This window comes from Pygocentrus nattereri, chromosome 12 (genome assembly GCF_015220715.1).
Source record: "Pygocentrus nattereri isolate fPygNat1 chromosome 12, fPygNat1.pri, whole genome shotgun sequence".
NCBI classification, from domain to species: Eukaryota; Metazoa; Chordata; class Actinopteri; order Characiformes; family Serrasalmidae; genus Pygocentrus; species Pygocentrus nattereri.
In genome coordinates this window covers 15,994,796-16,022,552 of record NC_051222.1, presented here as the reverse complement: position 1 = coordinate 16,022,552, position 27,757 = coordinate 15,994,796, and the positions used below count along the sequence as shown (strand labels likewise).

Genomic DNA, 27,757 nt, shown 5'->3' with positions numbered 1-27,757 from the left:
AAGTGTAGTCTGTGTAATACACAGACTGGTGGTCCCTGGTGGTCATGTAGAACTCTACTGTAGTTCTCAGTCCAGCCGCTGTGGCGACCCCTAAATGGAGCAGCCGAAAGAAGAGTCTGTAATACACACTCATAGGCAGAAATAACAGTAAAACTCAGTAAAACACTAGAATAACTAGGTTATTATCGCTGCCCCTTGGAACAAAATCTCACATCTCCATTTTTGTCATATTTGTTTTTGTCCTCATCAAAAATGCCAGTTGGCCTTTAATGTGTAACCTTTGATGTGTAAATTTGAAAGGACAGGAAGAAATTACATAGGGGGGGGGGGGTCTGGTTGCATTGACTTACATTAAAAAATAAAGTTATACTTTAGTACTTTACTAATGCGCATGCGCGGTACTACAATCATTAGCGCGCCTGAATAACCTCTTTAACACTAGAAGTCCCAGAGATTTCAACCTACCCCCTGAAGTCCTGAAAGTGGGTCAAAAGACCCTTAGTCCAAACTGATGACTCTGATGGCTCCAATTAGCATCCTTTCATTTGTAAATGTGGCCATTACCTGAGGAATCTGCAAGGGGACCCACAGACTGCCTACACACAAACACCTCTCATCCCCCTCTGCCCAAATTCTACAGACAGGCCTGAGTGAGCTTGTTTCAAGAAACACAGGAATTGGCAGCAAGATTATTCACAGGAAAAAAAATCTCACAACATCAATAGACACATTGCAGTTTACTTATATGCATTTCTTACTTTATATCCTTTAATTCTATTTACTTCATATCTTAGTCCTTAGTCAAAAACATGAAAAATATATCTCGTTCTCATTCCTTTCTTTTTTTCTTTTTGTCGTCCAATACGTTTTTTTTTTATTACTCAACATATTTTATGCTCACATATTCTTTCCCTTTTTGTTCTTTTCTTTTCTTTTTCTTTTCTTCACAAAAAATACAAGGTTTTGTCTATTCATTCTTTTAATTTTTTAATTTTACCTTTTTCTTCACCTGCTTTTTCTTCTCCTGGTCTTCCCTTCCATTTCCTTCTTTCTTTTCTCTACATTGTTACATGTATGTATGTATGTATGTATATATGAATATTATTTGAAAACTGTTTGACCATGCTGGCTAGCAAAATAAGCTGGCCAATAATAATTTATGCTGACTAATAAAAAAAAGCAGGTGAAGAAAAAGTTAAAAATAAAAATTTAAAAGAATAAATAGACAAAACCTTTTATTTATTTTTTTTTGAAGAAAAGAAGGATAAGGATGAAAACTGTTTGACCATGCTGGCTAGCAAAATACAGAAACATAGATTAGCTGGGGGTAGGTTGAATAGTGTGTTACCTGCAAGCCTATGCATGCCAAAAGAGGACTGATAGTGCTCTAATGGTTAGGTAGAAGGAGGGGGCATGTCCTGAGCATGGTGGCATGGTGGTGCACATTTTGAACAAATTAAAGTTGATTTAAATTAAAGTTGATCTTTTTTTTTCAATTGGTTTGGCTCATTTCTTGAAACCGAGGTGACATTCTCAAAACACCATGTGAAACACAGCTCAAGACACTTTTTTGGGGCATTTTGAGGGAACTGACAATTTGTATAAAACACTCATTTTGTTTTGAAGCATACATAAAGTGTATGGGGGAGATGTGACCTTTCGCTGCTGATCTGTGATGTTGTGCTGCATTATACAGGTCATTTTGCCAAAAGTACATATAGTTTGCAAAACATACAATCTGTTTCAAGAAATATGCAAAAGTTTTTAAAAAAGATGTGGAAGAAGTGGGTTCAAAATGACAGTTTAGAAAAAGAAAACAAATTAATTGTGTTGATCCACCTCAACCTCTTGCAAACCTTGCAGGGTGTAAGCAAAAGAATGTAAGTTGCTCCTGAATGTCTGTCCACCCCCCAGCTGCATTGTTTGCAGGGGACATGCATAAGGTTGCTAACACCTTAGCAAATTTGCATGCAGCCTTTTGTGCTGTGGGGGATAAATAGGAACAAAGAAGCAGAAACAAAATGCAGAGAAGGTTCACCACTCAACAGGCATTGGAACGGATCCTGAGTAACACCAACCCTTGTGACACAGATGGAGAAGACATAGTCCTTCAACCGGATTCAGACTCTGAGCTGTGTTCAGGTTAGATTTCTCAAATTACCTATTTCCATTTTCTGACTATCTTTTTTATTTAGAACCAAAACAAAATGTTAAATTTTTAATTATTTATCTTGCAGATGAGGAAACTCCTCCTCTACTAAAAAAGAGAGCTCGGTTGGCGAGTGAGCCGACAGAGACCGCAAAAGATGGTACAGTGTGGCGTGAAGAACAAGTGGGGAAACGTCTCCATTTCACCCCAATAGAACCGTACCCTACAGATGGAGAGCCAAGAGCTAGTGTCCGGAGTCGCCTTCAGAGCTTCCTCTGTTTAATCACTCTTGACATGCTTCGTAGCATTCAAGAATGGACGACACAACATGCACGTCACACGGAGCAGGTGGATTGGTTCATGGATCTCCCAGAACTAATGGCATTTATTTCAGTCATTATCTTGAGGGGGGTGACCAAGGTTCCATCACTACGTGACAGCTGGTCAGCAAACCTTGCAAACCCAAGGATCATTGCAACTACGGCCCGAAACCGCTTCCAAGACATCATGCACACCTACGCTTTGATGACATGTTCACACGCAGTGAGCGAGCAGAGACCGATAAGTTTGCTGCAATCTCTGACTCGCTGCTGTTTTCTGCAATACAGTGCAACAAAACCAGACAAGTTAGGTATTAAGTTTTGGGTGGCTTGCGACTTGAAATCAAAGTACATCTGTAATGTCCTCCCATATCTTGGCAAGGACCCCAGTCGTCCCAACGGGGAGAGACTGTCCGAGACTGTAGTGATGAGGCTGATGGAACCATTCATGGACAAGGGCAGAACTCTAACCACGGACAATTTCTTTACATCACTCTCACTTGCACAACGACTGCTTAGCCGGAAAACCACTATCCTCGGCACAGTCAACAAGAGTCGCTGGGAAATTCCTCAATCCGCTAGACAGATGGACCGCACTGAATTCACCACTCAGGTGTTTTCAACACTGACAGTGTATGCACCCAAACGGAAGAACGTCGTCTACATTCTCAGCAGCATGCACAGTGTGGTTGAGACTGAGGATACCACCAAAAGGAAGCCAAACACGGTCACACAATACAACAACACAAAGTGCGGGGTGGATGTAATGGACCAAATGCGGGAGTACAGCGTGCGTGCAGGAACACGGAGATGGCCAGTCGCCGTGTTCTACAACATGATTGACATGGCAGCACTAAATGCACATGTGCTTTATCAGGCATGCTCTGGGGTGCAGGAGAGACGGGTGGACTTGGTTGAACTTGCAAAAGAGTTGGGTGACTCTCATGTGAGTGAGAAGAAGACACGCAAGGAGAAACTGCTTCGGCAACAACCTTCCACACCCATCCCTGGCAAAAGGGCGAAGTGTCAGGTCAACCATCGATGCACGAACAATTGTGCAACTGTGAGATGTGTCGACTGCTACAAATACACGTGTGGCAAATGTACCAGGGACAGACCCTGGCAGTGCCGACAGACTGCTGAGTGAGTGCTGAAATGCTAGCCACACAAAGAAATGCCACTCACACACACGCGCAGCCCCCCACTGCAGACTATTGTAAATATGTGTGGAATTGTTTTATTCCTTGTATTTTTTGTATTATTTTTATAACAAAAATAAAAAGCATGGAAACAAATAAGAGTTGTTCTTAAATTTTTCACGCTGAAATTTCAGTCCTCTTGACACAAATGTCATTACTCACAGCTGTACCTTGCTGTAAAATTTCTAATTCTCTATTTAAAATTAAAAAAATAAATCATTCATTGTTTGCTTTTTTTGCTCAAATAAAACTAAACTAAATACAAAATGTATAATCTTTATATTATCAAATACAATAAACTGAATAGAACTAACTAGAAACTAAATAGCTAAACTCAATGGCAAACCTCCTGTGGTGCGCCAGTAATGGCCTTATTTACAGAACAAAAGACGGTGATTATAGGATGTTAGCTAAAATCCTTCAGGTCACTCGACCCGTCTCTGGGTTCCAGAGGTAGAAATGTTAAATGACCCCTCTCTGGGACTTCTAGTGTTAAAGACAAAAGACGGAGCTGGATCTGTTTATGACTGAAACTGGGGACGGAAAGTAGATTCGTTCTTCAGGACTGGACATGAGCAGAAGTAAGGGTCAGTAATTTAAGGACAAACCGGCCTGACCGTTCACTGAGCTCGTCTTCAGCTCCTCAGAGACTCAGAGTCTCAGACCCGGGTGTAAATAATTGAAAGTAGAGTAATAACCCGATCCTCGCGCTGCGGCTCGCGTGTCTGAGTGTCGCTCCCGCCTCCTCATTGGTCCTTCTCTGTGATGGATCTCGGCTCCTGATTGGCCCCTGAGGCGTAATGAAGCCGCTACGTTCCCGCCAACAGCAAAAGAACGCGGCTCGGCTGTTCTCCTGGGAAACGGCGCGGTCTCGAGCGCGTCCGTGGGTCTGCGCGCTCCAGCGTGGCGAGCTGAGAGGGGCGGACAGAGCGGCGTTGAAGGGGAAGGAGTTGCTCTTTCAGCCGCGGCTCTTCTCAGGAGTTTGTCCTCGTTAGTCCACCAGAGCGGCGGAGTCAGAGATGCAGCAGCCGCAGCAGCAGCAGGCGGTTCAGGCAGCGGCGGACAGCGGGGACCCTGCAGGTCAGTACAAACAGAGAGAGAGAGAGAGATGCGCATACAGCTCAGTCGTTCAGCTCCCTGCTGTGCTCCCTGCTGTTCATATAGAACTCACTCACTCTCTACTGTAGCTCTCAGTCCAGCGTTTGACTTGAAGGGGAACTCCACCAGTTTCTGAAATTTCTGAACAATTCAGTTCTTCACTCTTAGAAATAAAGGTATGAAACGGTCACTGGGGCAGTACCCCTCATGCCACTGGGGTGGGACCCCCAAGGGTGCGTCAGATTAGATCATGAAATACAAATATGTACATTTACACCGGGGAAAACTTGTCTAAGGTACACAATTGGACTATTTCTGACCCCGAGGAACCTACAGTCTCAAAAATGGTTCTTTAGTAAGTGGAATGGTTCTGTGTAGCTAGAACATTCAAAGAACCATGTGCTTGCTTAATTAATTCTTTGCCCAATGAAATGGTTCTTCAGACTGATGGAGAACGTGTTCTATTTAGCGCAGAAAGGCTTCTGTAGTTGTTATGATGTCAAGTTTGTCCCTTTTCGAAGAGGTTCTATACAAAGCCATATAAACACGTTCTCCACCAGTCCCCAGAACCATTTCACCATGCAGAAAGCTAATTAAACGGGCGCGTAGCTCTTCCATCTGTTCATGGTTGACTTTACTGAAGAACTCTTGAAGCACCATCTTTTGTAAGGGTGCACACATGTCTTCTGAGGTGCTATATGTAATGGTGATGGTGGTAAATAGTGGACAATCTGAAAAAAACAACAACTTTTTTTTCTTTCTTTGGGAACCATTTTGCCCCGCATGCCCTGCATGGACCCTCCAGTCTGAATGAATTTTGAAAAATACCATCGTTAAATAATGTCTGAGATATCAGACCACATTCATAAGCATTTCGTGTAATGAAACTTTGTGATGTAGCTTTTAGAGACAGTAAACTCTTTAGACGTCTGGTTCCTATCACCACCACCATGAACAATTCTGACTCTTCTGTCCGGTCAAATAGATGGGTGATGTCATTTTATACCCTTATAATAAAAGAAGCTGAACTTGCAGTTTTTTTTTTGTCTACTGGAAGTCGACCCATTTTTCCACAAATTCGGACCATAAACTGTTAAACAGATGATGTCTCTTCAGTGATCTACTCTGTAAAAATTATTTTAAACAAAGAGCATCTAAGATATGTGGCTTTCAGCAGTAAATTGTATGCATATAGTGAAATGTGTCCTCATAAAACACATTTTCTGTTCATTTGAGGGGAGCTTTTAAAAAAAAAAAAAATCAAAATGTGAATTTTTGATGATTTACCTTACGATTTGGTCCTGCAAATTCAGATGGACAAACCAAAATAAACCCTAAAGAGAAAGAGGTTAAGTAGACAGTCCGTACACTGAATAGTCCAATAAGGCTTTTTTCGGCAGTCAAATGAATCAGTTTAATATCTGCATCTTAATATTTGGTCATCACTAGATCTCACTGCTTCACTTGTGCAGGCTGGTGTTGGGACTTGTCTGCACTGTACTTCACTGGCTTTATATTTATTGTGACTCTTTTCTCTTTCAAGCATGTGGCCTAAAGTTGGGCTACATGGCAAAAAAGTAATATCACAAAATGTCACTATTTATTTTTTATGACATCTGGAAAGTCGCAGTAGACACAAAGTGCCACATTTTAAAGATACTTTGAGTCCCATTTGTATTTAACATGACTTGTATGACAGCATATAAGTATGATAAAAATGTCCAAATACTTTTTGGAGCCACTTTACATAACATCAACTTGTAGTCCCACAGCATGGTGAATTAATGTCTCTCATGCAAAGTGAAGACTGTGTTACTGTGTTAGGAGCAGATCTCATGTGTAAGAAATACAATAGTCTTGTTACACTGTGTGATAAACCTTTTCTCTAGTAGTTTTACATTCACATTCAAACTGTTCACTGCTTTGTTATGGCTTCTTTATGTAGGGGTATGATGGACATTTCGGTGTAGGCGTTTGTATACTTTATTGTTCAAAGTTGAGTTTGTGACAGTAAGCTTTATTTATGTACATCACAAAATATGATTGACTCATACGTGATTATTGATTTTGCTCATGACATCTTGATTAAAGGCACACAAGCAAGTTTCATGACTTTAATCTGAAGAAGTGTCCGTCCACGAATCCTAAAAGCTGCATCATGGTGTTAGTTCTTACAACCCCAATTCCAATGAAGTTGGGACGCTGTGTAAAACATAAATAAAAACAATATGATGATTTGCAAATCCTTTTCAACCTATATTCAAATGAATACACTACAAAGACAAGATATTTAATGTTCAAGCTGATAAACTTTATTGTTTTTTGTAAATATTCATTCATTTTGAATTTGATGCCTGCAACACGTTCCAAAGAAGTTGGGACAGGGGCAACAAAAGACTGGGAAAGTTGAGGAATGCTCAAAAAACACCTGTTTGGAATATTCCACATGTGAACAGGTTAATTGGAAACGGGTGAGTCTCATGATTGAGTATAAAGGGGGCACCTCTGAAAGGCTCAGTCGTTCACAAGCAAGGATAGGCGAGGTTCACCACTTTGTGAACAACATTGTTGAGAACAATGTTTCTCAACGTGCAATTGCAAAGAATTTAGGGATTTCATCATCTACAGTCCATAATATCATCAAAAGATTCAGAGAATCTGGAGAAATCTCTGCAAGTAAGTGGCAAGGCAGAAAACCAACATTGAATGCCTGTGACCTTCGATCCCTCAGGTGGCACTGCATTAAAAACCGACATCATTCTGTAACGGATATTACCACATGGGCTCAGGAACACTTCAGAAAACCACTGTCAGTGAACACAGTTCGTCGCTCCATCTACAAGTGCAAGTTAAAACTCTGCCATGCAAAGCGAAAGCCGTATATCAACAACACCCAGAAACGCCGCCGGCTTCTCTGGGCCTGAGCTCATCTGAGATGGACTGACGCAAAGTGGAAAAGTGTCCTGTGGTCTGACGAGTCCACATTTCAAATTGTTTTTGGAAATCATGGAAGTCGAGTCCTCCGGGCCAAAGAGGAAAAGGACTGTCTGGATTGTTATCAGGGCAAAGTTCAAAAGCCAGCGTCTCTGATGGTATGGGGGTGTGTTAGTGCCCATGGCATGGGTAACTTGCACATCTGTGAAGGCGCCATTTTAATGCTGAAAGGTACATACAGGTTTTGGAGGAACATATGCTGCCATCCAAGCAACGTCTTTTTCAGGGACATCCCTGCTTATTTCAGCAAGACGATGCCAAGCCACATTCTGCACGTGTTACAACAGCGTGGCTTCGTAGTAAGAGAGTGCGGGTACTAGACTGGCCTGCCTGCAGTCCAGACCGTCTCCCATTGAAAATGTGTGGCACATTATGAAGCGCAAAATACGACAATGGAGACCCCGGACTGTTGAGCAACTGAAGTTGTACATCAAACAAGAATGGGAAAGAATTCCACCTACAGAGCTTCAACAATTAGTGTCCTCAGTTCCCAAACGCTTATTGAGTGTTGTTAAAAGGAAAGGTGATGTAACACAGTGGTAAACACGCCCCTGTCCCAACTTCTTTGGAACCTGTTGCAGGCATCAAATTCAAAATGAGTGAGTCTTTGTAGTGTATTCAATTGAATATAGGTTGAAAAGGATTTGCAAATCATTGTATTCTGTTTTTATCTATGTTTTACACAACGTCCCAACTTCATTGGAATTGGGGTTGTATGTTCCTTGTACAGCTATGGTATTGTGAAAGTCTTAAGTGACCTGAGAAAGTGATTATTTAAAGCTAGTTTCCTTTGGAAAAACACTTGGAGTAAATACAAATAAACATTGTGATTTTAAGTGTCAGTGTGTTAGCTGAACTGTTTCCAAACCTGTCCTCAAGAAATGCAGTGTATAGAGTTACCATCCTCTAGCAAGTTCAGCTCATCGATACTTTAAGTAAGTTTAAATGTTTTGTAACCAAGAAGATTTTATTAATTTTATTTGTGTTTATTCTGTTAAATGTTATCCAGTGCTTTTACAAGACAAGTAGTAAATGGAATTTAGTGCAGCACAATGTGTGAAATGTTGAACACAAATAATTGTATTCGTAGTTTTAAAAGGCTTTTTTTTGTCTGTTCTAACTTATCAAATGTCAGAAAAAGTAAATATTGGCTGGCTCTCCTTATACCCCAGATAAATGTATTTAAGTTATTCTCCCAGACTGTTGAAGACAGTGCTGTGCAGTGTGTATTGTTTTACTATGTGTGTGTATTGTTCTGGATGTGCCCACAGAGCAGTACTCAAAGCGACGTCGCACAGCGCTGTGGTGCACTGTGGTTCTGCTCATGCTGTCCATCGTCGTGCTGGTGATCGGGCTCCTCTCTGCCACCCGCACTGGCAACGTAGCAGTGGCTGGGTACTACCCTGGCATTATAGTGAGTAACATCGTCCAAGTTTGTTCCAAAGAAAAGTTTAAGTGAATCTCTTGACATGCAGTTTCATCAGTGTAATGGACTAAACTGTTATCCATCTTTTGTTTACATAAATTGTGACAGGTTTCTGGCTACGGTCAGTGTCAAAATGTGGCTGGCATTGTGTGAGCAGGGATTCAGTTCTGCTGTTGGCTTAATGAAAGGGACTTGGTGTAGAAATTTGGGGCTTAGCCCTTTGAACTGTAGACTTTTTGCAAAGTTATGAATCTGAAGACTTATTATCTAATAACTACTCTATACTAATATGCATGTTATACGGTAACAAATGAGGAATTTAGATGAGCTCAGAAACTCCTCTTCTGTTTTGTCCTAGCTGAGCTTTGGAACGTTTCTGGGCATTGTCGGGCTAAATGTGGTGGAGAATCGCAGGCCTATGGTGAGTAACGGCTCTTTTCTTCTCCACCTTTCCTTAGAAAAAAAAAATGAGGATATATATTTTATTTGTGAGATATAGTTTAAATATATTGTTTCCTTTCAAAATGTGTTCCAAACATGTAAATTTATTCAACAATAAAACATTCTCTGTGCACTTCCATATTCATATTTTTAATGTATTTGATAAAAACACATTGCATGTGTTTATTTTACATATGAGCTGGAAGCATTTCTTCTTAGTTTTATATTTTACTCACCACAAAGTAGTACGACGTTTGGCCTGGAGATAATTAGGGGTAGATCTCTTTTAAAAAGGTTTTGATATCAGTATCAGTACAAAACACTTTTAATGCACATTCCTGAACAATGCACTTTTCAATAACTTTCAAATTACAAACCGAAGATGGATGTGGCTTAAACCAAAAAGGAGCACTTAACATGCTACAGTCTTATATTTAAACATCCCTTGTCAAATTAAATGTTTTATTGAAGTAAATTCCCTCTATAATGAACAAACCTTCCACTTGTTAGGGGCCTAATAATTAGCTCTTCAGTTGGATCAGGTGTGCTGAGGGATGGAAACCTTCAAACTGTGCAGGCAGGGGGTCCCTAGGTCTGGAGTTAAGAACAGCTCTATGGATTTAAATGTTATTTTCTACTGTTTCTACTGCTCAATAAAACACGATACACAAAGTCACAGTATTTATTTTTCTGACATCTGATAAATTACGACAGAGAAAGTAAGACTATATTTCAAAAAGTACCTCAAAAAATGTGAATTTACCATAAAGCTGTAATTAAATTAAATTCTTCATATTCAATATTTTATGCTGTGGTGCACTAAATCCAGTTAAACAGGACTAATTAGACCCTGTTTGTAATCAAACATACAGTTGGTGTACTGATGAAATCTGCAGTGTGCTCAGAAAAGCCTACTGTGACATATTGTGATGTGTTTTCTCACAATAACAATAAACATTGTCATATATTGTCAGTCGTGGTCCTGATAGTTTAGCTCCAGCCCTAATCAAACACATCTGATCCAGGAAATCAAGGCCTTCAGTGTCATCTGAAGATTAGAGGCAGGTGTGTAAATGTAGATGTTGAACAGTATCTCAGTATTCCCAGCATTTTATTTACAGGCTTCATTTAAGGAGATTAATCGACTATTATCTGATTAATTCACATGAATAATTCACTATCAAAGTAATTATTTTTTGCAGATCAAACTTAAACCATGTGTACACACATTGTTATGCATAGAACTTGATTCATCGTTTTTTCATATGTGTGAGAATGTGTGGATATTTAGAACTACTTCTCTCTATGCGTGTGTAGAAACCCAACTAGTGGAAAAGTGGTTAGTGGTTATTCCCAGGTTAACTGAAAGAGACACAGATAACTCCCATAAAAGCAATAAGACCATTAATAAAGACCATTCTAAATCTCACAAGTAGTTTAAATCACCTTCTTCCACATTTTACAGTGTATACATGAGGTGCAAACGGGTGACAGCTGATTTAGGTTCAGAGTAAAATCATAAAGGCACATGTAAAAACGGATTGTAGACAGCGGCTGAACATGCTATGCTTGAAGCTTTGGCACATGTGAGTTGTGCTAGGAGCATGTTTCGCATTTTAGCCACAGTTTCTTGTGTCAGATTCATTTTGAAATATGAGCATTTTTAATAATGGTTGAAGTAAATTTGAAATGTAAAGTTTTCTAACATTTTATAATTTTACTAACTAATAATTATGTTCTAGCATGTACAAAGTCCTTTTGCATGTTCAAATAAAATTCTTGTAAGTGAACATTCATTTGTAAAATCTCAAAAGCATACATTAGAATTGAAAATTGTACTTTCACATGTGATAACTATTTTTACATTGTTATACTTTTAGGAGTTCAGTTTTTTTTTTGTCAGGCAACTTGGGACTTTGTTTTAGTTGTTTAACATTTATGGCTTTTTTTGAAGTGTTTATTTATGTAAATGTGCTTGTCAATTACACAAGCAGAGCAATGAAGGATTTGTTGTTGCACATGCGTATCTGATCAGTGTGTTAATGAGAAGTGTGTTAATGTCTTTAAATTCATGTTGCTGACTGAGTGGAATTGTGTTAGTTGACTTCTTTAGCTTTGTTTTCTCTCTTTCTAATTTTTATTATACATCAAGTCTGAAGCAACATCACACAAATAATCATAACTTGATTTTAGTGTTTATTTTTGGTTCAGAACCATAAGTGCAATGATTGTGTTACACATGAAGGGATGAGAAGGGATATTACTGCAAACAAATGTCAATTTTACCTGGAAGTACATGACAAATAAAATTACTGACTGGATGTGCATCGGTCAGGTGTCCGATCCGAGGTGCGGTCAGTAGTGCTCACTATGATTGGCTGACGGCTTAAGAGGAGGATGAAGGAAAATTGTGTTAGCATTGAGGATTTCCCAGAAAACTCTTAATGCTCAAGTTGCAGCAGCCATGTCCCCTCTGAGTGGGGTGACTCTAAATAGCCTTTCCAGCGAACATTTCTCAACACAGGCTGATATAACCCCTCAGCTCTGACACATGTAATTCACATGTAATCCTCTCAAGTTAACAAAAAGTCATTTTTAAGGGGGAGTTTTTTATTTTTATTTTTAGTTTAAAGGCATTTCATATACAAATTGAAGAACTTTACTCATGTTTAATGTAATCTTGAAAATGGAGGCCTTTTAGCCCTTTGCCCTGGATAATTCTGATGCGGCACTCTCTCACTATGGCACAGTTGTTCATTATCATTGTCCTGCAAAGTGAACAGAGATTAGATTACATTAGATTAAGTGACCCTTATTAGTCCCACAGTGGGGAAATTGCTTTTAACCCATTCATGCAGTGAAACACCACATACACACTAGTGAACACACAGACTAGGGAGCAGTGAGCACACTTGCCTGGAGCGGTGGGCAGCGCCCGGGGAGCAGTTAGGGGTTAGGTGCCTTGCCCAAGGGCACTTCAGTTACACACTGTCGGGTCAGGGGATTGAACTGGCGACCTTCCGGCCACAAGGCTGAAATAAGAAAAAGTTGCTTTTCCTTTTCTTTAGTCTGGCTTCCTCACTGTTGGACGGCAAAACTAGAGCACATTACAAGGACTGTGTTCAAAGGAATCTACTAGGTGACACACACACCACGAGAGAACACACTTCCAAATGCAGGCCAGCGTCAGCGTCCTTCCTTAGTCACCACAGTAACAGAGTTGTTGTTTATTAATTAAAGATGAGGGGCTTTGGTGTAACCTGACTTGCCAGATCACTGTTTCGTTCTCTTTTCTCAACTGCAAACTAAAGACTGAACATCTGGCAAATGGCACAAATTTATGCCATTGCAGTAGCTGGAATTTACTTTGATGGTTCTCTTGATTTAAATGTTATTGAATTAGAGGGCTACAGACATGCACAGTAGGCAGCTGGACTTCAGCTTGCAAGACTACATTTTGTTTAAAGGGTCAAACTAAGACGGCGCTAAAATTTTGTAATTTTGTTAACTGGGCACTATTAGAAACACAATTATGATGTTAAGATTGGGCTAGTTTTGGCCAAAAGTGTTTAGTTATGGATAACATGAATCTCAAAACACTCACTGAACACCTTCCAAGGAACGTTTGTGGTTGATGAAGATGCTCACAGCACACAAATTTGTGATTGCTTAGAAAATTGAAATTGTACAGCTACTAGGTTATAGGCAAGAGGGCTGTAGGGAGTAACCAGGGTGGTTTGTTGAGGTGTGTGGGTGTGTGTTTGATTTAAGGCCTTCTACTCTCTGCCTCCCTCCTCGGCTCTGATCCCAGAACACCCTTTAAAATTTAATGACGGAGATGCTGGCACATGCACACTCTCATTGACACACACACACACACACACACACACACACACACACACAGAGGTGCAGTGTCCGTAACTAAACCCCACGTCTACCTGTACACATTCTCACATATACAGACATGGTACACTGTGCGTACGCTCTCATATAACCTCATACTTACATACATGCAACCATTCACAAGAGTACACTTGGTTCTCTCTGCGCACATGTGAGACACACTGAGTACTCTGGCAGCAGTCTGTCAAATTGACACATTAACATGCAACAACCCTATCACTCTGCTGTCGATTGGGTTCTAGTGAAGTCATAAATCAATGACCTCTGAACCTCGCTATAAGTAGCAGGAAGTCAAATGTTAGATGCAAGAAGATGTAGATGTAAGCATCTTCACACTAATGAAGAGATGATGCCACGGGTTAAAAGGGGTCAGAAACAGATGAGACACTTCTGTACACTCTGGGGTCAACACAGGGTGGCTGTTTATTGCAGCGAGTAGAAAAAGGCTAAAATTACTTTTTTATTAAAAAGATATTTTTGGATTTGGTTGGTCCGTTGCAGTTTTTTACTGAAACCTTGGCACCTAGACATCTGATTCATGGATTTGAAAGCAGGACGAGTCTTGAAAGTGTAGTTTGCGTGCAACATCTATCTACAACATCTGTAGAATGTGGTCATTTTCAATTGTGACCATTTTAACATCACATCAGTCTGGTGGGTCTTAAGTATGAACAGGGTAACATTTGTGCTGTAATGAAGAATAAGAATGCAACATTGGAAATAACTGAGGTAATAAAAATATAAACTACTACACCTGTGTATTATATTCATGGGTTGAATATATTAGGGTGACATTGCAGTGGCTCAGAAAAGGCCAGTGTTTAATGAATATCTAAAGACCAGGCACCTGATTCAATCACATGAAATCAGGACATTGAAAATATAGTATAAGTATGGGTTCTACTGTAGAACATGATTATACTCCACTGTGAACATCAACACATTACCAACTCTTGGGTTTAGCTACTTGAAATGTGCTGTTTTATCCACCTTTGTTACTCTAGAAAACATTACATACATGTAGAAGTACATTTCCATAAAAAGTTCTGAATAACTTTCCACAATTTTGGTGTGCTATATACAGTTATGTGATGTTAGAGAGACCCTTTCCTTCTTCTTGGTCAGTCCACTAGAGAGTCTACAGATGTTCCGGTTGTCTAGGCTGTGGCATCAGGTCGAGGAGGGAAGTAGTTTGTTTTCTGCTAGATAGTTGAAGTGTATAATTTAAATATTCTAAATATTTTAAACTATTTACCAAAAGATTTTTTTCAGTATTTCAAGAATTCAGTGGAAAATAAATGTGAAGCAGCCATTCCTAACCTTACAGTAGTGTATGTAGAATTGTCTGGTGGCTACTCCTAATGTATGGCTGAAACCTTTAAACCTAATAGGTGGAGTTCTGGGCCTAGATTAAGCCTAAGCCTAAAATACAAAGAATTTTCAAGGGTGATTTACCATTGATGCTGCAACTTAATCCACAGACATAATCCACAAATATGAAAAACTGGCCGTACAAGTATCCTGTAGACCTTTCTTTTGTGTGTCTTCTATTGTGTAATTTGCTCTGCTCTTGGTCACCTTGCGGTCAAGGCAATGTTCTTTTTCAGGGGTCATAATTCTAACTCTGGACACTCCTGCCTTCAGTTCTCATTATACCTGTGACCATCACAGTCATTGATCACTTGACCACTCTGCAGTGTTTGCCCTTGGACTGTTTGAAATGATTATGCAACATTACAGATACCCTTTCCTTCTTGCATGGACCACTAGAGGGTCTGCAGATGGATTAGGCTGTGGGATCAGGTCAATGAAGAGGAAAGGAGCTTGTGTGTGTATGTTTAATGAGACAGCAGCTGGGTGTTAGATAATGCCCATTAATACTGCTGTCGGGGCCTATTGTCTCCGAGACCTAGTCTCTCTCTCTCTGCAGGTGTGTCAGATCGCCCATTGAAATTCTTAATTAACTCAGTTGGCCCAGGGGTGCAGTCACTTGGTGGACTTTAGCTAGGCTCGAAATCATTATGGCTTGCAGCTGGCAACGAGAGAGACTAGGTTTGATCACCAATGTACTCTGCTTCAGATTGGCTGTAATTCTGTTTGCCCTACAGTTTACATCAGTGAGAAATATAATCAGAGACTACTGCCTCAAACTTGGCTTGCCTTCTGGTCAAAGATCCAAGTGTGTCATTTGGCTTGATTTTACAATCTTGACACAGGCCTCTGGGTACTAGTTGTGGTTTCCTTTGTTTTCAGATGGATATCGTATAGCTTACCTCAGCAGCAGATCTCATCAGTGGACATTAGATACAGTGAGGTGTTCCATTGTATTAGTCCAAATACTCTTGCAAATTACACTATATAGACAAAAGTATTGAGACACTCCTCCTAATTGTTGAGTTCAATTGTTGAGTGTTTCAGCCACACCCATTGCTAACAGGTGGATAAATTTAAGCACATGGCCTTCTCAGTCTCGATAGACAAACACTGGCAGAAGAATGGGTTGTACTGAAGGGCTCAGTGACCTTAAACATGGCGCTGTCATTGGATGCCACCTCTGCCACAAGTCCTGCTAGATCTGTCAACTGTAAGTGCTATTATTGTGAAATGGAAGCACTTAGTCCAGCAACAACAGCTTAGCCACAAAGTGGGACCCCACAAACTCAGAGTGGGTCCGCCAAGTGCTGAAAGGCAGTGCCCGTCCTCTGCTGTAAAGGATGCCACCACTGGCCTCTGGAGCAGTGTTATTTGGTGTTATTTCTTTGGACTGAGTGTGTATTTTTCTCAGCACAACAGCAGAAAGATTTTAAACAGACTACGCTTTCAAAAAGTGTTGGACAAATTTGGTCATTTAAAAAAAAAATTGTCAGCTTCCCCAAAGTAAATTAAATCTCTGCTTTTGATGAACTTGTTAAACTCTCTGCTTGATGTCAGTGCTTCATCTTTGCAAGGACTCTCTTTACCCTGGCTTCAGCAGTTTCATCAGTAGAATTATTACGGAATGTCTCTTGTGGCAGAACACCAGATGGACACGGAACACAGAGTGACCACTGCAGTGTCTTTAGCTCAGCTGATATGAGCTCACATGTGCATAATGTCTTTTATTTGGCTGGACAGATGAGTGGCGTTTACAGCGTCGGCTGTTCTTCACCCACTAATGACCTCCCACTGTGATCCACCCTTGATTAAAAAACTCCCAATTGGACAGCGTTTTTAGTGGAGGCAGAATTTATGATGAGTGTAAGGTTTTTGTTTGATTGGGAGGTTAGAAAGTTTTCGAAGACATGGAAATGTGCCAGTACTTATACATTCCTTGAATAAAACATCTCAGGATTGTGGCAGAGAGTGCTGATAGCTAATAGTGCTGAGCAAAATGTATTCTATATCAGTAGTCCTGTCACACAACAATATAGATTTTTAATTCTAACCACATAGGCTGAATAAAAATTAAGTTTGCTTTCAAAACATCCAGTTTTGGTCTAGTTACAACACTGTAAGATTCCTTTTTTAGTTTTAAGAAACCAAAAGCTCTGTCTTATTTGACATTCTTTTAACATTGAGTACTATACTGAGAAAGCATGGGTTATTCAGCTTTATTAAAGTAGGACCAGATCATGGAAACCCAGTTGTTGTTTTTTTTGTTTGTTTTTTATTTTTTGGAAAGAAAAGAGTTTAATGTAATATGTAAACTTTGCTTCAAAACATACTATCGACTCCCCAGTTCATGGGGTCCCTGTGTGGAAACTGTGTTAAACGGTCCATTTTGATGTTTTTGTGATGTCACAAAAAGTACCATATTTACATATTGATCTATTCAACCTACAATGGTTTTTACCCACCTACTTTATAACTTATCAGGAGTTATAAGGAGCCTGGACTGTTTTCTTTGAATGAGGTTCAAAACAGCAGCCAATCAGAATAGAGCTCATTTATATATATATATATCAGTCTCATTCTACAGAAAATGAACTGTTGTTGTTGCATAAAACCAGAACAACATTATAAGCAAAAGAAAAGTAGGATATTATTCGGATTTTGTCACTATTATTACAAAAATATGACTTTTTTTGCAGACTAGCACTAATGAGAGAATGTCTGGAAGAGCTGTGAAATTATCAGTTAATGTAAAATTTATATATGAATATTAGAGACATGGCTGTATGTGAGTGTCCGGCCATGCACTGGATGTGGAATCTAATTGTGTGAGTGAGATTGCCCTTTCCTGTGTGCGTAGTGTTGCCCTTCAGGCTGCCTTTGGTCTGTACAGCAGTAAATTACCCATAAAGCATTGGTTTGGTGAACACAGTTGGGAGAGGCTGTACATTTCCTTTATTACTCCAGTCCAGATTCAGACACTGTAGTTATCACCCAACAAAGGAGAGGGAAAGAAAGAGATGCAAGGACGATGACAAAACACAACTGTAGCGGTTGTTAGGAAGCATAACAGAGATAGGTAAGCACTTACATCGTGATAATGAATATAACAATGTCAGTAGTGGGTCTCTGAGAAACATTAAATGATTAATTAAACACTGTTTACTGTCTTTGACCGATAGTAGTTTAATTTGACAAATCAAATCACTAAGGGTTATTGCTATACTGTTTAGCTTCTTACTTGTCCATCCCTTTTTAACCTCTTGTTTATTTTTGTTCTGTCTTTTAGTTGGTGGCCTCCATCATTTTCGTCAGCCTGGGTGTAATCTCCTGTTTCTTCTGCGCCATCGTGGATGGCATCATTGCAGCTGAGTTTATTGTAAGTAGCATATTAGACCATCCAAAGTCTCGAAGGCTGTAACAATCTGAACAAAATCGGAACCCCTCCCCACAAATACAGACTTGTATATGTACATACTAAATCACATTTACCTCCTAGTCCCTATCTCTTTCTTGCACACATGCAGCTTCTCTCCTCTCATACACGTATGCACTCGTCTGCCATTGTCTTCCTCGTGCTGTGTGGCTGCCCGGGTAATGAAACTTTGTGGATATAATCAAACAGAAGCCTTGTCTCGTCTGGCCGGATGACTGTTAGTGTCAGTGCCTCATTCATCACACTGGCCACAGCAGACACATCCATCTTTCCTGCAGCCCAGTCACTGTTACCAGTGCCAACTGTAGGGCCACTGGTAGCCATCATGCTTCACACTCATCATGTCTCCTACTGCTTTCTTCAAGTACATCCCGTCAGACTTCACCATGCAGGTCGCTACGTTTAACACTGTTTTGAGGATCATGTTTTTTTGAGTCACAAGATGAAACCAAGTCGGTACAATTTTTTTTGTTTTTGTTGCATCATAATGCAAATTGGTTATTAAAAAATATAATCTGGCGCCCTTGAAAGAATAAAGGGTTTTGTTCCAAAACAATATACAATATACACAATATATATCTTTGCTCTTTCATGAATAATACCCATTTATTAGAGAAATGTAAATGTAATTCAGTGTAATGAAACATTACAATGCAGAATTGAACAGAACAGCACCTCTTTCTTTAGTGAATAAACCTTCGTTTTGAGCTTAAACCTTTCAAGCAACTGTTATTTCTGTGACTGTTACTACCAGTCCTTCAGGCTGGGCCATAAATATTAATATGAGGGGAAAGAAACACTTCTATAATAATGCTAATTTCTGCTAGCTCATCTATAGGATTTTAGAAGTATGTTAGTGCTGAGCATTTTATGGTGTTCTAGACTGAACAAGGACATTTGAAGCTTGCAGAAAAAAAGAGCGATGTTTGTTTCATTTGAAGCTTATAACACTTTAGTATATGTAATCCTTGTATATACTGTGACTTTCATTAAAGATCCCTGGTGCTTCCACCACTTTGAAATCTGACTGAAACCTGCTTATGTTACCATTCGTACTTTAAGATTGTGAAAATGGAAAAATTGTCCGTTGTGTTGTAAAAAAAAATTATTGGGAAAAAAAAATGCTGGACAAAAAAGTTTTTATGATAATGAAGGAAATATGAAAAATGGATATTAAGACAGAAAAATCATGCTAAATATGAAAGGTTTTAGGAAAAACTAGATAAAATCTTCCCGTTCCCTTGATAAAAACAGTCTTGAACATGGTAAAGATAGCCTCCAGGCACAAAAACATCTAATCTAACTAATATATGTCGTCAATTGAAGTGAGAGTCGCCCCTCTAATCTAGGTTTTTACGTGTGTGTGTGTGGGTGTGTGTGTGAGAGTTGGAGTAGAGCCTGACTCTGATGGCTCCCTCGAGCCCAACCTTGACACAGATAATCTCCACACTGGCATATATTTCTGATTCTTTTAAAATACCATTAAAAATATATAGTTTGGTGGTCAAGATCCCCAGATCGCTTGCAGTACTCAGTCAGTGACATATCCAGAACCTCCAGAAGGCCTAGGGTAACATTTTTTTTCCTCAAAATCGATCCAAACCATTGTAAGCGAAAATGTGATTGGTTGATTCCTAATTCCTAATTATGTCCAGTAGCAGAGCTCACTTGGCTACATGTGCATGGCTAACACAGGAAAAAAGTCCTTATTGGACAATTAAGATTAACCTTTTTATCTTCAACCAGAACTCAACATTGTAATAGGAACAGAATGATGATTCTATTAAATAAGGTAATGTTTTCCTCTGTGATTATATCTCATAGTTATTACTGAAACAAGCGGCCAGGCACTGTTTGAAAAGCAGATTCAGTCAATCAGTCAATTCAGTCTGTTGTGTGCACACTCTTGATTTGCAGAGAGAAAAAATATTAACATTTACATTTTGTCATTTGAAACATAAAAAAAGACAAAACTTGTCAAAACAGAATATAAATAGAATGTAAATGTAATTATCTCTGTACCAATGCAGCCTAATTAATTGTGATTATTATATTGAAAGAGTATAGCAGAATAATTGCTCTAGATCTCATTGTATTACATTTAATTTCATATTTTTTTGTGCCGCCGTGGTTTAGCGCCTGTCTAGCAAACAGGAGATCCTGAGTTTCGAATCCCAGCGGTTGTCGGTTTGATCCCCTGAGTCGACAGTCTGCGACTGAAGTGTTCTTGAGCAAGACACCTAACCCCCCAACTGCTCCCTGGGCGCTGCAGATAGGGCTGCCCACTGCTCCGGGCAAGTGTGCTCACTGCCCCCTTGTGTGCGTGTGAGCGCGTGCACATGTGCGCTAACTAGTGTTCATGTGGTGTTTCGCCTTGCAGGTGGGTTAAATGCGGAGGTGAAAAATTTCCCTGTTGTGGGACTAATAAGGGTCACTTTATAACTCCTGTCCCATCCCACTTTATTTTGTCTAACCCTGCTTTCACTGACATCAGTTGTGCTGATATCAAGGCTGAAGTTGTTACAGATGCGTTGATCATTACACACCACATTGGAAGACATCAGTGCCAGATGGTGTTGTGGACAAATCAAATGAATGGCATTTTGCAGCATGATGTGCAGTGCAGTAGGTCAGAGTCACATTCTGCATTTAATGTCGTACTCTCTATAGCAGTGGCCTCACAGCTCCTCACTGACGGGCTCCATCGCTCTCGTTCACACTCTGTTTGCCCACTTGGTGCTGGGTGGGCCATTGTCTTATCTTAGAAACCTTCTATGACCCATAGACGAATAGCAGTATCAGTATTTTCCTGAGGTGGTGCATTTATTATAGGGGTGTTTTGGAATCATTTTGACAGGCTGAAGCTCACAGGTTGCATTCAGTGTGCTTATTCATAGTTTTACATTGTTGCCATATCACTTATTTTCTAAAGATCTTGTTTTTAAGATCAACCAAGAACAGATGTTTGAGCTTGGTCGTCTGAGTAGCTCATCGAGCCAGGTGGAGCACAGTTCACAGTAATAAACTGCATGTCATAAGTTACTTTTCAGCTGTGAATGTGACGATAATAACTTGCAAACAATGTTAACATCAGCACTCACCACACTGTTTTAACAATAGTTTGGTAAATAAAACAAATAAGCAAGTAAATGAAACTGTCAACCTATTATTCAGACAAAACCTGCTATTCATACTAAGGAAGACACTGCGTGGAATACATGTCGACTGTATTATTTAATAGCTGTTTTACGTTTCATTGAAAAGTAACCCTGGAGATGGTAGTGTCCCCAAACCTTGGACAGGCAGTGTATATGACAGTCCATCAAAGCTGCCGGTTATGGTTACATACAAGGGTGAACTGAGGGCTGGAGTGCAGAGCTCTCGCACCACTGGTTTGTGTAAATGGCAAACACCGAGCTCCGGTGCTGTAATTTGGTGGATATGTAAAGTGTTTCAAATAGTCTCATAACTGAGGAAGCGAAATCAAACATTTAGATATACAGCATTTGGCTGACACTCTTATCCAGAGCAACTTACAATTTGATCATTTTACATTGGTAGGCCAAGGAGGTGTTAGGAGTCTTGCCCAAGGACTCTTATTGGTATAGTGTAGGGTGTTCGCCCAGGTGGGGATTGAACCCCAGTCTACAGTGTAGAAGGCAGAGGAGTTAACCACTACACTAACCAACCACATACAGTAGCCTTGGTCTATGTAAAATGTTACATTTACAACTTTCTTCACAGCCTTGCTTAACTTATGTCTGTCCTGTTTTACCAGCTGGCCGAACAGCTGATTGCAGTGTTTGTAGACTAATTTTGATAATCGGCTCCATAGGTTCAGCACAGTTAAACTGGTAAGTGACGTTTGGTAGGAAGGCAGTAGTTTGAGAAGCTTGTTTCCAGATCTGATTAGATGGCACTCAGCAGTAAAATGCAGCACAGCTGAATCATTGTACAAATTTTCTGGCTGTATTTTCTCCACCATCATCTATTAAAAACAGGAGGTAGCTGCTTTAAGAATCCTGTTCAGGGACGTTTGGTCTGAAAAGGTTCTGGCAGTCAGTGGTGTTGTTATTATTCACTTTGCTAGCTTAAAGCTTTTAGTGTGACTTTCCTCTTTGTCAGAAAATGTTTGTTTTGATTTATTTTGATGCCAGAAGTGGCAAACAACACATATTAAAATATCCAAGTAATTTGTCATAAATGAATCCCTAAAGACAAACAGATGACTTATCATGGTATTTATCAGGCCAGCAATCATGTTTTCAAGATATCAGTGCTGAGAACTCAATATAATACCAAATAAATTGACACCCATAGAACAACGATGTAGGGTTTGTCTGCCTCCAAGATCCCAATTCAGCTTTCTCGCTGATGGAGTGAAGATGATGTCTTAATACGATGTAGTTTTTCAGTCAAAGGTCAAGCTTAACCAGTTGAATATATTGGTCAGTTAGCACTGGAGCATTGTAGGGGTTTACTGTGAAAACTGATGTGCTCCTACACTAGGCTGGATCTTGCTCAAACCCGGCGGACACCTCCCCCTGGAGATATACTTTCCTGCTATTCCAACCTGCATCTAGTGTTGCGCTACAAACACTCAAAGAGGTGAATTAGCTGGAGTAGACTGGTTGCAGTTGGTGTGCAGGAAGGAAGATCTCCAGGATCACAGATGGTGACCACTGGTTCCTTCTATTATGTATATGGTATTTAAAGCCTTATTAGCTGTAGTGCTTGCATTTTCTTGGTATTCTAGGCAGCAGGATTTATAAGCCACCTTGCATTCATTGATTTTTGGCCGACTGATTTTACGTACATTAATAAAACAGGTTTATGTGAAGTAGTGGAAATCAAAATTTAATTTGAGGATGAATAACAGACATTCTCTAAATTTATTTGGATGACAGAGATCGAACATGACGTCACATCAAACAATAACCGCAATGTTCATGGAGAATCTGGTCCTTAAATAAAGTCACAGAGGTGTGAAATTTGCCCAACTAAACTTGCAGATTATTTAATTCATTGATGTTTATAGGTATCTGCTATAAATGTTTTTACTTATACTCATAAATATATACACACTTCATACAATCAGAAGATCACACGTTCTTTTACACGTTATTTTTTCACATTTAATTTTACAGCCTGTGGCCTCCAGTTGGATTCACCGCACACTGGAGTGCACATTGCTTGCTTTGCACTTTAAGACTAGACATGCCATATTTCAAAAACCCCATTAAAGTTTAATTGCAGAAACGGGAATCGATACGGCTGTGAAATTGAGTTTACTGTTGGTCAATTTGCTCAGTCCATAAACACTGCACTCTTTCTTCTCCTCCTTGTTCTCTTCTTTCCACCCACTCTAGGACAGGAGACCTCTAATGGAGGGGAGGTGTGAGTTTTACGCCAGTGGCTCGGGCTACGCGTATGACAACTACTACACTGAGGTGAGTACGAACCCCTCACAGCAGGTCACACACTAATTCTGGCTGTTCCTTTAAATCAGGTAAATGCCAGTCTCAGTGGTACTAACTGTGTCTGTCATATTAAAATCTACCTTTTTTCATTTTTAATGAAAGTTTCAATTATTGCAAAGCTGTTGTTGGCAAGTAAAACTTTCAGATGTCTACAGTAAGAAGTAATTACTTTTTTGCAGGTTCAGTTTTGGCTCACTCTTAACAAACCATCTTCAATTTTCCAAGGTTAAAAGGGTCCCTCTGATTAACTCACGATTTAAAAACCCCTCGTAAAGTTTCAGTGAGATTCGAGTCAGAAGGGCAAGCATCTTCACCTTTTTTTTAGAAACAAGTAGTTATTTTGGTTGTGTGTTCTTCCAGCTGCTCTCAGGTGGTCATACGACTCTTTTGGCATCTAAGAAAATTTAACAATTTACCGCAGCAGTGAGTTTATCACAGTATACATTAGAATAAAGTCATTCATAATTCAAATAAACAGAAAAACAATAAAAAGTAACAAGAATTTCTTGGGTTCATATCTTTCATTGACACCTTCACAGCCGCCACAGAGACTTGTTAATATCATCAATTACATCATGAGCACAATTTAATGAAGCACTGATTGGTCAAACCAGGAGTTGCTTTTTAACTACATATAATACTGGACTTCCTCGAGGAGAGGTATGAAAATGGTTAAACAAGAAAATTTACATCCATAAAATCACTATTTATTACACACACACACACACACACACACACACACATACGTACGTACGTACGTACGTGTGTGTATATATATATATATATATATATATATATATGTATATATATATATATGTATATGTATATGTAATCATTAATTAATCTATAAATTTTGTTGATTCAAATATTAACACTTTTCTCAGCAAATAAACACATACTACACATATAGATTTTGAAAATGTGTCTTGGGTGCCTAAGACTTTCGCACAGTTATGTGTGTAATTTCTATCAACGTTTATACACTTGTTCCTCTCTCTTTAGCTTTTAAGCATCTTCGTTTATGCTTATAAATACATAACTTTTTTATTCATATTTATAAGAAAGCCAAAAGACATTGTGTACATACAGTTTGTTTCCCCTCACAGTAACAGAGCTTATGTATAGCTGGTGTGACAAGCCACTGGACTTTAGCCTTTCAGGACAGGAATTGATGACCCCTGCAGCAGACATTGTGGATATTATTGCTCGTCTTGACTCTTAGTTTAAAGTGCCCTCTGCTGGTGTAAAGTTGCCAGTGCAATGTACTTTCATTTTATGTGAGTCTGTACTGTAGAACTTATTAGTGCAGAATCTCACTGACTCCCTCAATCTCCTTGTCTTTTTGCATTTTGTTCGTTTAGGTTACGTGTCAGTCCTTTAATGAGCAGTGTAAACTGAAGGTGAAGAGCAACACCTGCTACTGCTGTGATTTACACAGTTGTGAGAGGTAACCTGTCTCAGTTCAAACTGCAGCATATAAACACTGTTATCACAATAACTAATGCCCTTTTTCAGAATATGTGGTCATGAAAAGATTTGAAGTTTAATGTTTGTGAGTGTCTTTGTTCCACTAGCACAGACTACCACGCCCATTACTTTGAGTTTACGGGTGTGGGTAGTTGCTGGGATGTGGTGCACCTGCACAGGCTGCTGTGGTCAAATGTAGTGCTCAATGTACTGGGAGTCTTCCTGGGCATCGTCACTGCTGCCATACTAGGAGCCTTCAAGGACATGGTGAGACCTTCACTAACACAGATCATGCTATGCAACAAAAAGTCACTTTTACACCATTTTCACATCTTAAACCAGATATAGTCAATCAACAAGGGCATGTTTGGCGTCAGATCGTACAGGCCTTGTCCATTTTTTTATAGATAGGGGTGTGTCAGTGTCAGAAACCACATTAGGAAGTGTTTGAGATTCAGCTTTCATATGGTTACAGTATGTGACGATTCAGGCATGCAGTTTGCACAATGCTAGTAACTGGTATAAGCTTTCATTACTCGTTAGCCACAATAGCCTCATAGCTTTAGTACAAAACTAAAGAAGGAAACTTCAGACACCAAGCATGTCTTAGCTGATTAACTACATTTTAGATAAGAGAAACTGTACATTTTATTTTTATATATTTATTGAAAACTGTTCATTTAATTCCTTTATTCCTCTGATCACGTATCATCGTTAAACATTACAATAAATACAAAGCAGATTTACTGCAGACATATTTACTCCTTGCTTCTCCTCCTGCACTATAGGCTCCAGCTGTTCAAACTCAGATGTCTCCCAGTCCTGCTCCACCACCTCACATCCTCTATAACCCCACCCAGCACATGCTCACCTATGCAAGCTTCTGCCCCTCAGGACAGGCCTTGCCCGCCTACCCTAACTACCCAATGCCCATGCAGGTAACCATAGTTACAAAGACTCTTCTCAAGCCTGCACCTGGCCGACTGTAAGATGCCACTTTTACTATCACTTTTGATGTTCTCTGCTTCTTTGCCTCAGCACCTGAACGGTTACCCAGGACCGAGCCCTTCTCAGCCTAGCCCTGAGGTGGCTGTGTCCCCATCAGATGAGAGTCAGCCTCAAGCCCAGTCCAGCACCAACCCCTCAGTTCCATCCCAGTCCACTTCACAAGACTCCTCTGGCTACATGCTCACTCCTAATGCACCTTCGCTCTATGGGCACTCGTTAGGGTCCTTTGAGAAGCCTCCACCTTATGCCTGTTGAAGGACAACTTTATGCCTTGGAAATGGATGGCACAAAACATTCCAGTTCTAAAGTTTTGGCAGGATGTTAGAAAAAGATTAATAGTTTATCATTATGGGGTCTAATCTAAGCTTTTGGTTTTTAATTAATGTAATTATGTACTAGAGAAAACTGCATTCTGTAAATACTTTGACAGTGATGCTGTTTGTCCTTTCTACTCACTATTACAGCGTTTTTGATTACAGAGGAATGATAGTTAACTAAGTAAGACAAAGTGAAAATACAGAAGTTTAGTTTGAGGATTCTGGCTTAAAATTTGCATGTAATCTCATCTTATTTGCCCTCTAATGTAGCATTTTGTTGCTTGTGAGCCTTAGTTTGGCAGAATGCCTGATTTTATTTATTTATTTATTTTTTGCCCATCAGTGTTCCCTCAGTACAGTACAGCAAACAATCATTCAGGGTCCCCTCACAGTGATGAGTCTTTAAACTGGAAAATCTCACTCCTGAGACAGACCATGTGTAAAACAGATGTAGCAATGGTTACGGCTTTCATGTTGGCCAGAGTGCCACTTTAACATGCATTATACGATGAAGCATATTGGGCTAAATTTGTCATACATTTGAGGGAGCCGTAGAGCAAATACCAATCTTAAATTGCCACGTGTAGTACATGGTTGCAAATCTTTTCCATTTAACAACTCAGACGTTTGCCACCCACTGACATCACCAGATGCTGGACATGTTCCCTGGTGATGCTTTGCTAAAAATCTGATGCAGCCATTTCAGTTTCTGCTTACATAATTTTTGCCTTCAGTAAGTAAAAATGCTGCTTGGGCAAAATCTTCCACTTTTTGTAGGTGAAGAACTCCAAAAACCAGTGTTTTGGGTCACTGTCCTGATGCAAGGTTAAGGGCCATCAAGTGGGTTTTAAGCCTCTGGTTTGATAGTGAGCAGTCAAGATGCTTCTGTACACTTCGTCATTCATCTTGCTGCTGCCATCATTTGACATATCAGCAGATTTGCTGCTGCTATACAAACAACATTTAATAGATTGAGATGGTGTACCAGAAGTCAGTAGTTGTTTCATGTCTAATTCAATGTGCTGGTGTACAGAGACAAAAAAAAAAAAAACAAGTCACTGTCCAGGTATTTACAGCCCACACTGTTGGAACTCTTTACTCAGATGGGTTCTGTTGCTGGCTGAGTTCAGAGACTGATCTGAACTCTG

The 27,757-nt window shown here is 39.7% G+C and overlaps 1 protein-coding gene across 1 annotated transcript; it reads left to right on the top strand.

Annotated features, from left to right (window-relative positions):
• Positions 1-4,544: 4,544 nt before the first annotated feature.
• LOC108429782 (transmembrane protein 255B) lies at positions 4,545-27,401 on the top strand. Its single transcript, XM_017701794.2, has 9 exons — positions 4,545-4,748; positions 9,032-9,174; positions 9,545-9,607; positions 18,191-18,280; positions 23,707-23,787; positions 25,179-25,264; positions 25,392-25,551; positions 26,073-26,222; positions 26,323-27,401. The coding sequence occupies exons 1-9, from the start codon at positions 4,688-4,690 to the stop codon at positions 26,545-26,547; spliced, it is 1,059 nt and encodes a 352-aa protein (XP_017557283.1). The 5' UTR covers positions 4,545-4,687; the 3' UTR covers positions 26,548-27,401.
• The last annotated feature ends 356 nt before the right edge of the window (positions 27,402-27,757 follow it).

What these genes read in the sequence shown, in the direction of transcription:
- LOC108429782 (XM_017701794.2), top strand. Translation starts at nt 4,688, where the DNA reads ATGCAGCAGCCGCAGCAGCAGCAGGCGGTTCAGGCAGCGGCGGACAGC. An exon ending in GATTTACACAGTTGTGAGAG is followed by an intron (nt 25,265 to 25,391) that starts GTAACCTGTCTC and finishes TTGTTCCACTAG; the next exon opens with CACAGACTACCACGCCCATT. An exon ending in ACTACCCAATGCCCATGCAG is followed by an intron (nt 26,223 to 26,322) that starts GTAACCATAGTT and finishes TCTTTGCCTCAG; the next exon opens with CACCTGAACGGTTACCCAGG.